Below are 12,214 nucleotides of genomic sequence, written 5' to 3'. Positions count from 1 at the left end.
CATGTAAACTGGAAGTGATACCATATATCCTGAATGCTGCATGCAAAATTTCAAATGGGACAAAACTTTCCTCATGGCTACAAGGGATTTTTAAAAACTTAGATTTAATGCTCTATATCGCCACCTACAGGTAAAGCATGCTTTGTGCATTTTTTACCATAACTCGGCCATTCTTCGGCATATATTAAACATGTGGTGGCTATACAGTCAGTAAACTGGCCTGAATAACATCAATTCATTTCTGCCATATGTAATTGTCCATAATTTCAATTATTGTATTCTATAGCCAAAATGAACTCATCTGAGATGGGTGGGCCAATGTTCACAAAAAGCAGGATTCTGTCATCAAGTTATCTAAATAATTTATGTAGTCCATTTATGTCGAGTATGTAGCTTTAAAAATGTATGGCCAATATTGGCAAAAAGGATGTGCTATGTAACCCATAATGCATGTCACCTGGATGAAACTTACATTCTCCATTTTTGTCTAAAGTCCACAAAGCATATTGAGTACAAATAGATGCACTCTATAGTGCCACCATCAGATGCAGTATGTTTTCCATACTTCTGAACTACTTGGCCTCCATTCAATTTTTCCAATACAAGATTAATTAGAGTCATGTGCCTGTTGTGTTATTTATTACAGACTGACAAATGATAATACTACTGTGCATTTGTGCGCAGTGTTGCTTGGACCCCGTCAATTACCGCTTGCAGCTATTTTACATTGGAAATGATGAACATATTTGAAATAGAAAATAATATTCTCCGCCATTTTTCCATACTGAGACATTGATGAAACATTAAACTTGAGAACTGGAATGATAATAATTTAAAAGGGATAATGTTGCAATAAATACTTTAATAATGTTACTCAAAATGCGCACCGTAAGCACTTTGGTGAGATCTAGTTTACAAATATTTTACAATATTAATCTGAACTGCAAGAGAGAAAGGTAGTAATTCCATTTCGACACCATAGGGGTCTCTCTCAACAACTGTGCTCAACTATCAGACATTTCAATGGGAGGCTCTTTAATTTTTGATTTCCAAAAAATAAACAAAAATAGGGATTAATAGTCACAGGAAGGGTGTGTGTTCTACGACTGTGACAGTGGAAAGAGAGAAACCGAAGAATCAGTAAAATAATCAGAGTTTATTGTGAGTTTAAATGGTTGACTTCACCTGGGTAAGAAACTGAGTTAGCTAGCTAACGTTAGCCGTTGCTTTCTCTGCTCCTATCTTTTCGCGGAGGCTGGCTGTCCACAATCCGCCTTCCTTGCGTGTTCTCTCCGCCACGTCGTATACTCGAGTCCGATGAGTAACGTTAGCTAACTCGGCTAACGTTACTGTTCTGTCTACTACTCTGGTCATGAGAAGCTGCTTTTGTCTAAGACGGAGGAAGAAGGTATCGAAAAGAGTTAAGTCGATAAGTGATAAAGTTAACGTTAAATGATTCATAATTCCAGTATTTTTACCTTTTAAATGTGTTTTGAAAAGGCCGTGGGGATTCGACTCTGCGCTTACATTTTACTGCAACTTTGAATGGCTAGCTAGCTAAATATTTGCTAAAACGTTAACTGCAGAACATTCTAACTTACTAGTACCAAGCTAGCTGAGAAGTTTGAGCGACCTTTGCGTCCGGGAAGGCTACCTAGCAAGTTGCTCATAGAATGCAACCAGCTAACAAGCTAATTGCAGCACTCTGCAGATGTTGTTTGCTAGCTAGCTTGATTGGCTACTCAGTAAAGCAAAGACTGTTATGCAAGTAAGCTGTTGGTTAACGTAACTGCCGCTGCAACGGTTTAATCAAGAAATGCTTTAAATGCAAGCATTTGACTTCCACATTTTGTGTCACTTCAGTCTAATGTTTACTGATTTCTTAAGACAAGTTGTGTACCGTTAATGTAAATTAACTTGGCAAACACTAGGGTAGCATCTAATCGAACGTGCGTTGTCTTGTGGCTTGCCAGCCAGATGCAATTTTATTTGGGTTATTTGGCTAACGTTAGCTAGTTAATTAACATGCCTTTTACGCGAAACACGACGTTTGACGTTATCTGTGTGCATGCGCTTATCTAGCTGTTATTTAATTCTGAGAATAACATTAGCAAAATAATAAAAGACGTTTGCATACATGTACTGTAACTAACTGGCTAAGTTGGAGAGCTAGTTGTGTATATTAACAACATGCTATAGCCTACCTGCTTATCACTGCAACACAATTATTGAATGAATAATAATGTGACTGATTTTGAAAGCTCACGCGATGGTACTGTAGCATTGTAGTCTTGCACATAAACTGTCTCCCTTTTTACTTTCTTTAATCTGAAACATAATATTGCCCTCAATAGTTGCACCTGTCAAGCAATGGGTGGAGCAATACGACCAGTTCAGTCTCCCAACACTTCATAGCATAATTTTTGAACCCCAGTTTATTAACACTGTTCTGTGACTGCCCTGTCCTGCCAGCAGAACCGGTCCAAAATCTCTACTGACCTGCTTCAGTTCACACAAGCTAGTCTCCATTATCTAGCCTGTGGAATTTTAGCTTGTGGTCTGTGAAACTCATCCCTCTTATGGCTGGAGACAGATATTAACCACAATCCCCTGAGAGGCAATGTCTGGAAAAGGGAGGGGGAGAGTGCTTACCTGTCGCATCATCTAAACATCAAGGTCATTCTGTGCCCTTTATTAGGCTGGTATGCTAAATACCTTGCTCGTTTTGAATACTGAAACAGCCAGACACAAAGTGTACAGAAATTATTTTTTATTTTCAGTTGTGTGGTTAATTAACTCATTCTGGTTGTATCGGCTTTTCCAATGAAGGAGGTTGACATGTGCATCCTCTGCAAATACCTGACATTATTTGTTAGGTGCAATTGACTTGGGTCATTTGAGGAAGTTCCTCCCTTGAGAATTAACTGAACTTAAGTTGCACTGAACATGGTTCCAGGATGAGTTTCTGTCACCCTTGGGAGTTCCCCTAAGTCTGGACTGCTTGACTTCAATTTTCCAATTAGAGTCAGTTTGCAACAAAATGGGATGGTGCAGTCTAGGAAAAGCCAGATTGATTAGTGCGCAAATTAACGCAAGAAAGAGATCATTCTCCCTCTGTAAGCTAATTTGCTTGCCTGCATCTCTTTAATAAGTCTCCCCAACTAACTTTTTTTTCTAAACGGGAAGACTTCTGCCACAGTAAATCCTCCAGATTCAATAAACCTAATTACAATAAATTCAGTAAACATTTAGATTGAACGCAATAACTGTGTCATTTACTCTACAAAAATGCTTTGAACATAATTTAATAAAACGGCAAGGGAACCTCAGCAAAGCCACTAATCTCCGTACCAGTCCTGCGCTCACATTAAGGGGAAAGCTTCTTTGGACAGGAAGAGGCAATAATAGATCTACATTTACTAGATTTCCAGGAAAATGTATGCCATTGCTCTGGCTTGTTACTGGGTGACTTCACTGGATGGATTCTAATTGCCTGTAGTCACTGGGCTCACTTGTCATCTAATAATGTCGGGCTTAGAAAGCCCCTTGAAATAGTGTCATGCAGAACAGCAGCTGTTACACGGCTGCTTTAGAAAGCAGCCCATGACCAAATGGAATGAAACGCACTCTTTCGCTTTATACGGGGGCTGAGAAAATGACCTCAGTATTCGGCCGTATGAGGGAATGCATCACGTCCCATTTCCCTAGCTATATTACTAACCTGACCGCACCTATTGAAACAGTTGAATGTAATTTCACAAACTATGTTTATTTTTTGTCAACGCTGCACGTCTTCATGTAGCTATTGTTAAGCACGGAGAATCAACTCCCATGACTTTCTTGTCTTTTTCTAGTTCTTTGAATTCACCTTTTCCTTGTTCTGTAACAGGATTCTTTTTGCTGCAATTATACTTTTTATGCCTGTTTTTTTTTTTTAGAAATTGACCATATGCCGAAAGTGATTGTTTCTTGAAATATTATTGCGTATTATTTAGCATGATCTATATTTTTGCATACAATACATTTTTGCATTACTTGTAAATTAATATTACAGTATACAGTAGGCCTCATTGAAGTGAAGTAAATGGAGTGCATTCATGTAGCACTTTTATACACTCATGCCATGCAAGGCACCAACCAGCTCTTCGGGAGCAATTGGGAGTTTGGTATCTTGCACAGGAACATTTTGACACACCCAGGGCAGGATCAAACCGGCAACCTTTCGACTGCCAGACGACCGCTCTTAGCTCCTGAGCTAATGTTGCTACTTTAGCAGTGTATACCAGATGCCTTCTGTACATCTTGGATGCTTTCCTGAGGTGTGGTTGTAGATAGACTCTGGTGCATCGTCCACATTCTTTCATATGGCAATGTTGGTGCATTTTTTCTTTCTCCTGATCTTCCTTAGTGTTCATTACTCATAAACTTAATTACCCCTGGTATGTGCACTTTGACAGTGGCTTTATAAAATGTGCTGTTGCTCCAGCATTAATCACTGTAATTAACTGATTTTTTGAAGATGCTTCAGATGCTGAACATCAAAGTTGCTAAACACGTTAAGCTGTCTGGGCCTTGACCTCCAAAAGTGTGAAGTTTTCCTACCTGCTGTACATATTCTTGTACATTTTCAATCTGTGATGTGCAGTCCCTCAGATAGTTACACATGTTTGATGCAAAGCTATGAATATATTATAACCTTTTCAGTCTCACAACCCTTGGGGTTGACACCTTACTCTGTTGCAAGAAATCAAGCTGCCCAGTCCTTGTTTTATGTAGGTGCAGGACATGTGTGTGTCTATGGAGATGGAGTCCTCTGACAGTCTGATGTTTGTATTATTAAATAAAGCCGTCCAAGTGTCACTGTTCAGTTTGTCCCGGTTGGTATGGCAGGGGCCCGTGGCAGCTGGTGAAGAGAGGGAGGTGGTGGTAGTCGTGTGGGGGGGTTAGGTTCCTGTTACGTCGGGGCCCTCCACCATCCTCTTTAGTCTGGTTCTCTGAAAGATGTCTTCGGTTCCTTCAGGACATCCCAGTCGTATTCATGTCAGAGAGTCACAGCGGGGGGAGACCGAGATCTTTACAACTTCTCAAGAAATGTTAAAGTAAAAAAAAAAAAAAAAAAAAAGTGCGCAAAGGTGTCAGGTAGAATGATTTAATAAAGGGAGCCTTATACAGCCTGGTATTAACACATATCTCTAAATCAGAGAAGTCACTCTGACATCTGCCTGCAGAGATAAGAGCCTGCGGTTTCTGCGTTCGCCCTCCCCCCTGCTCCCCCCGTCTGCCTGAGTCACCTAAGAACTCCAAGCGCTGCGTCCTGTGGCACAGATTCAGCGTTCTGAGGAAACGCTTTGTTTGCCGTTAACCAGATGCCGATGCTATTTGGTGGGTGACTCAACTCAGTTTGAATCAAAGAAAACCTGTCATTGTTTTGTGTCGTTGACGCAGTGCTGTAGGCTTGTCATCGACGTGTGCCGTAGGCCTACGAGTCGAGGCCTATGACGCCCAACTTTGAGGCTACTCTCTGCTATCACAGCATTGGCCTTTTGTATATCTTCAAGGATCAAGGATCCCCCTCCCCCTAGTGAAGATTAATTCAGGGATCATTTAATTTTTCATTAGGAATAATTTTTTTCTTCTTTTCAGGCATGAGCAAAAGAATAGGCCTTTAGTCCCACTTTGTTTGCCTCTCTCTAAAAGGGAAAATGGCTCTCAGTAATTAATTGCTTGGCTGATTAGATCCTCAGCATTGTTATTGTCTCCATCGCCACAGCTTATTCAGTGTACAAATGAGCCTTGCGGCACAATTGTTTCTCAAGCTCTCGAAACTGCTTTCACGCCACCATTAGGCAGACTTTTGTGCCGTCGTTCATCAACCGAAGACCCGGAGGAATCTTCACGAGCCCCCCCCTCGCCTTGTCCTGCGTGACCCTGGTTGAACTCTTCCCTGAAATCCCCCTGGCGTCCCACCCTCCCCTGCCAGTAGACGTTTCGAGGGGGGGACGTCGGGGGGGTTCGGGTGTGGCTTTCTGACAGGATGTCCGCTGTGTTCCAGAGGCTGTCCGAGATGCCAGAGGTGCGGGAACTGAACGATGCCCTCCTGGAGCTGCCCATGGACCCCATCACGGGAGTGGGGGTGGTGGCGTCTCGAAACAGGGCGCCCACCGGCTACGAAGTGGTGAGCGACATTCAACCCTACTGTTCAGGGAAAGTTGGGACGGGAGGGGTCTGCCAGAGATGAGAATGAGCTCATACACCCCATAATGGGTGGAGGTACCATGTGCAGTCAATCACGAGGTTGTAGGAGTTTCACCTCCAAACCGAAATTCAGACTTATTAAATCCAGCAAGTCATAAACAACAAATGCTTTACTTATTTTGGCATTCACAAAGTCATTTTTGACACTAATGCAGTAGAACCTCTGACCAGTTTGGAGTATTTATGAGCCAAGAAACCCAACGAGCAGTTACACCTCATCAAGTTCCTTAACCGTGCAAGGTGAAAGATCACACACATGCTATTGAATGTTCTTAGCTGAACACTTTAATGCTAATGAAAGTAACTGCAAAAAGATCATTTGAATCATTCTGGGGAAGTGTTTGGAATACCAGTACAGTAATGAGTGTTAATGAGATTCTGATTGCAATGGCAGCTAGTGTGATTTTTGGTTATTAATGTAAACTAAGGTGTATTGCTACAATATGAGAGTAGGCCTAAAATGAAGACCACTGCAGTGTGACGATTGCGATGAATGATTCCAGTCTTAATTCTTATGTATGTTGATTTCTGCTACAAGCTTTTCAGAATTCCAAAAACCTCCATTCATATCTTGGAAGTTAAGAAAACTGCAAGTAGTGCAGCAAATATTTCCGTGATCAATGATACGGCAGTACACAATATTTGTTTCCTAGAAAGTAAGTATAGAAAGTAGTTTGATTTTTACAATGTTCATGCGGCAATGGGATGAGTAATGGAGCACATTCACTTAAGTTTTCATTAATGTGACTGTTCTGTGCAATTAAAAATATGTATATTTTTCCCCAGAAGCAAAGAAACCAAATAGAGTATCAAGCTGTTCATATTAACATATTAATGCACTTTTTTTATTTTGTGTTCCTGTTTAAACTAAGAGCTAATCTCAGGTGGGGGGTGTTCAATACCATTGTGTTCCAGTGCATTAAATAGGTTCCATTGTAAGTTGCGAGTTGGAGGTGCATCTAAAAGTGTAGCGGTTGTTTTGTGGCAGGAAGGGAGAACCACAGTTTTGAAGCTCACTTTGCGGGTGATGTCACCACCTGTGGCCTGCCCTGGGCCCTGAAGTGTCCGTCATGCAGGTTTTCCTCCTGGTGCCGGGGTAAACAGACCTCAGGGTGAGGGGAAGCCTTCCGGCCCCTTTTGTTGGTTTAACCCTTGAGGCAGAGAGGAGCGCTACCCGGGCTCTTGGCTGGTGGAAAGAAGAGCGCAGGAAAGCCAGAAGTAGGACAGCAGAGTTAAAGGCCTCTGGGGGACGGGGAGCGGGGGCGTGAAGAGGCCTGTGGATTTTAGAAAGCACAAAGCAAACACAGCGACGCACAGCCCCAGAGTGGGCTCCAGGGCCCCTTGCTCTCTCTCTCTCTCTCTCTCTTCCTCTTCTCCCTCCACATCCCGCTCTTTTCTTCTCTTCTTCATTCCCGCTTCCTCTCTTTCTCTCTTCCTGCCTCTTCCCCTCCCTCCTCCAGGTCTCCGGAGGGAGGCGGGTTGGCATTTTGATGAAGCGCTGCCGGCTGGCATGGAGATTTCCCAGCATACCGGCAGGCGCAGCTACTGTAGACGGAGAGAGCCGCTCGTCGACTCTCCCCCTCCGCTCACAAAAAGCGTTTGATGTGCACTGAACAATCCGCACTTTCAGCCCTACTGCTAGTTGCCGCGGGTGATTGATTGAAGCCGCGCTGGTGACACAGGTGAAACGCGCGGGATGCTGAGGGTGTTCTAGTAGCGCGCGGCGAGACAGGGTTGTGGCTGTGACACGGCCTGCCTGACACACATGTAGATTTTTTTCTTTTTTTTGTGCCGCTTGACAGTTATTTTTTACCTCAGATTTTATGTATCAAGCCCTACACCGGAAAACAACTAACCAACGTGACAGTTATATGCTATATGGAACCGTACAAGCAATACTCTGTGTTTTTTGCATGCATATAGGATCTGAGCCTGATGCATTTTTGGTCACTCCCGCAGAGCTGTGCCAGGTTTATTAGCGTCACGTGTTCTAATTGCTGGAATGTTCTTCCCTTTGATCGCTTGAGCGAGTCGTTGACTGAAGAACACCACTTCCCTCCTCCTCGATTGTGGGCTGTCAGGGAGAGAGATGGAAGCCCCTTCATTGCGCTTCCACACGCCCAGGCATCAGGTGACAGGCCAGGATTAATGGGCGTAGGACGGCTTCCGCTTGCCGTCAGTTAACCCGTTCAGCTGGTTAAAAGTTCTCCAGTAAGTTTCTTCCCAGAAGAAGGTGTAGTAGCACTTGGTCTGTTTCTTGTTGTTTTCCCAAACCGTCGCCGCTGATTGAAATGCAGCTCATTGGCTCTTTTGCTTCTGTGCGGCCTCGTGTTCCCTTCGTCGGTAAACGTCTGCTGCTGTTTACCCACGCCACGGCGGGGCCTCGATCAAACGCCGTTCCGCAGGGACCCACCATCAAACGCTCCGGGCCCTCTCTCCACGGCAACAGTCACACCCGCGAGGGGGGAAACGGCGCGTCACTTTAATTCGGCCGAACATGTTACACACGACTCCCAAGAACGCATTAACATAACTTAATTCGAAGGAGCAGGGCTCGACGCTACATCTACGCTCTGTCTTAATTGGCTGTCACCTCTGCTGTAGCCCTCCTGTACAACCTCAGGTGACTCTAAACCACAGCTATCCGTTCTGGGTCCTAAACATAAGGAGTGATTTAGTCTTAAGGGGGAGGAAATGGCTCTCCTGTTGTATCTCATGTTGAAGAGGCCCCCCCCTTCCCCCTTCATGGAGAGTCCAGTGATGTTCCAGATCGAGCCAGGCAGCGGGAAGGGTCATTCTGTTTTGTTTGGACGAGGCGCTGGGGTCTGCACCTGGGCAAAGAGCCCAACAAATTTCACTCTAAAGTGTGGAGAGACTGTGGGGCCTGGATCCCGTACAACACGCCATAACCCTGTCTACTCTTTACTGACATCCAGCTGGAAGCAGCCTGGATGGCTTCATTCAGCTTTGGAACTCCTTCCGTTGTGTGTACATGGACCTAACCGGCCTCCGAATTTCTTAGAATTGCTTGATTTTATAAAACTCTCCAGTCACATTTCTGTACTTTTAATGTGTGCATTAAGCCATAAGAAGAAGACATTACCTTTTATAAATTACAAATATAATATTTTGATGTAAAATATGGAAAATATTTCAGAACAGGAAAGTGTGTGTGTGTATTTTTCCATGGGTGTGTGAGAGGGAGTGTGAATTCAAGATTTGCTGTTGAATTGCTGTTTTGATTTCATCAGCATCTAAAAATGCTTGGTTGTTTGGTTACTTATTTTTCTTAAGACAGCTACATTTTCTGTTGCTGTGTGTAATTATGTCGCGAATATCCATTTGAGTTTATCCACATAAACTTTGTACTTTTTTAAAAGTCCATTAATCCATTTGAATATTTGAATATAAAATATTGGAAAACTGAAGAAAGCCTCCAAGTGGGCCTTTTCCTTCCATTTGAATGAAGTTCTCTCTTCATAGACACACTGAACAGACTCACACTTGTGTTTAGCTAGCTAGATACAATGGCGGTACGCGGCGAGCTGAATGACATCAAATACACTGATGCCAACCAAATCAGCAGTACGATTGAGGACCGTATGTGGACACGTCAGTCAACCCCGGTGATAGGCTATGGCCATCTCCAGAGTGGAATCTGAAGCATTCAATCAATGCAAATCCAAAATGGTGACTAATCAGTGTTGTTTTCAGAGGCTGGCTAATTATATAGTTTAGCAATGCGATTTGTCAGTCTCACTTCAAGCCATCTAATTAATTTAGCCGGCTAACTTATTCCATCTGAGCAGCAATATGTTCTTCCTTGCACGGCTCTATTTTACTTTCACATTGCTTTACAAGTTTCCCACGCAGGCAGTGAAACGACAAGGTGCCAACAGTACTGATGGTCACAAGGAGGTACATAAAAATATCTGTGTAATTAGTCCTTTTTCCATCACCGGTGATTGGTGGGAAAGCATTTTGTATTTTGCCATGTTAACGACATAATGAACAAAGTCTTTAATGAGTAAAACCGAATAAAGCAGTGTGCAGTATAACAAAATGTTTTTTTTTTTTTTTGGCTTTCAGCTTATAAAAACTCTACAGGTCCATTGCAATTTAATGTCATGGTATTTATTTGTCTTTGGTTCTAGGCCGGATTATTAAAAAGGTATGAGTGTACTTGGACAGGGTCTTTAAATCTGCATGTGGTATGCTCTGTTATGTACCACTGATTGTGGGTAAAATATCATGACGGTCCGCATGAGCTCCACATCATATCAGTCAGGTTGTAGCAGTACTGTTTGTGTATGTGTGCATGTTTGTGCATGTGTATTGGTGTGTGTGTGTGTGTGTGTGTGTGTGTGTGTGTGTGTGTGTGTGTGTGTGTGTGTGTGTGTGTGTGTGTGTGTGCGCGCACTTTCATTCGTGTGTGTGTGCACGTGTTCGTGTCGGTGTGTGTGTGTGTGCGCAAGTTTGTAAGTGTGTGCGCGTACATCACTGGGCTGATCAGTCACTGGGCTGCTTTTGGAGACGTCTCATAATAATGAGAGGTGCTTCAGTTGTTCCTGGGTGATTGTCTTGATGGCAGCAATGGATTACGTGTTGCGTTCCACCTTCTTGGCAGGCTAATCTGTAGCCTCCAGAGGCCGGCTCTCTTGTGGGTGCCTTTTGTCTTGAGGTTTCTTCTCTTTTTCTCTCTGCGATTTCTGTATCGACTCCTTTCAGGTCTTTTGTTGAAGTGATCCCCTGTCTATTTCAATTGATTTACTGTTTAACTGTCAAATTGGTTAGTTTTTTTGTTTGTTTCTTTTTTCTGGTTAGGTTGTGCATTGTCAGTTGAATATACTGATTCATAATTTTACCTTTAATAATTGGGTTTCCTGTCAAATTTTAGTCACGGCTGTATCAAGCCTGGATATACTGTACAGGCAAATAGCAATCCAGAAATTTTACACGCATCTAAAAAATGATTGAAGATAAAAATCCTGAAATTGTGCATCAGCGTTCACTTCAAGAGGACAAATATATGCACCAGCTTTCATGAAACTCTTGAGAAGGTCGTATCAAATTGAATTTCAGGCAGCACGACCCGTTTGATGTATAGCTAAATTACTGTACGCAATGCTTGTTTATCATACATCAACTTATAATTATTATCATGGTCTCAAGACTTTGCTTCCTCATAAAGTTTTAATATTCACTACATTGTTGTCCATTATTTTTCTGCTGGGTGTAACCTTGGCTTGTCCTTGAGCTGGTTTTAAGGGCTGCCCTCGCACGCAGAGAGCAACTTTGAGCAGAATTTTAATGTGAACAAAGCCTTGCTTCACTCCATCCATTTAATCTATTAATTGCTCAGCCCCGATGAACTATCCTCTTTCTCAGGAGTGAGAATTTGCATCTCTGAAGCATTTTTGCACCAACGGTATCCCACAATCCAATGCCTTCCACTGTTATTCCAAGTTGTCTTCACAATTCTTATATATCCACTAGCCATTACACCTTGCTGGCCAGTGGAGGATGAGTTTCCCCTCTATAGTCGGGTTCATCCTGAGATTTCTTCCCATTGGGGAGTTTTTTCTCACCACTATTTGAGGGTTTTTTCCCCCCACATGCTTATTTTGGGGGTTCAGGCCTGGTGTTTGCCCTTCTGCTCCTCTGTAAAGCATCTTCTGTAAAAATCACTATGCAGATAAAATTGAATTGGATATGAGTGTATATATCTCATGCGACCGCTCTAGAACTCTGGCGGTCGAAGTTGGACACAGGTGAGCTGAACGGCGAGTTCTCTCCTCCCTCCCTCCCTCCCGGCCGGCGGGCGTTTGGCATGCGGGGCGCGTGAGGCTGCCGCCCGCGGCCTGGCAGGATGACGCCTGAGGTGGCTCCTCGGAGTGCCTCTGCCCTCATTACTCCCCTGCTTGACTTTGGCTTTCACACCACCTTCCCTTTGTTTACT

The 12,214-nt window shown here is 43.3% G+C and overlaps 1 protein-coding gene across 3 annotated transcripts in view; it reads left to right on the top strand.

Moving 5' to 3' along the window:
• Positions 1–1,004: 1,004 nt before the first annotated feature.
• LOC133141185 (multivesicular body subunit 12B-like) overlaps positions 1,005–12,214 on the top strand; it is a 58,256-nt gene continuing 47,046 nt past the window's right edge. Inside the window, exons 1-2 of one of the 3 annotated variants that reach the window (XM_061261623.1) lie at positions 1,005–1,161; positions 6,053–6,175. In XM_061261623.1, the coding sequence (XP_061117607.1) occupies positions 6,065–6,175 (111 nt within the window). In that variant the 5' untranslated portion in view covers positions 1,005–1,161; positions 6,053–6,064. Of the gene's footprint in view, positions 1,190–1,221; positions 1,421–6,052; positions 6,176–12,214 lie in introns of those variants that run through there. The other 2 variants (XM_061261622.1, XM_061261621.1) reach the window with 2 other exon arrangements.

The sequence above is a fragment of the Conger conger genome, chromosome 11, assembly GCF_963514075.1.
Source record: "Conger conger chromosome 11, fConCon1.1, whole genome shotgun sequence".
NCBI lineage: Eukaryota > Metazoa > Chordata > Actinopteri > Anguilliformes > Congridae > Conger > Conger conger.
The sequence above is the reverse complement of the archived record's forward strand: the minus strand, read 5'-3'. Positions and strand labels throughout refer to the sequence as shown.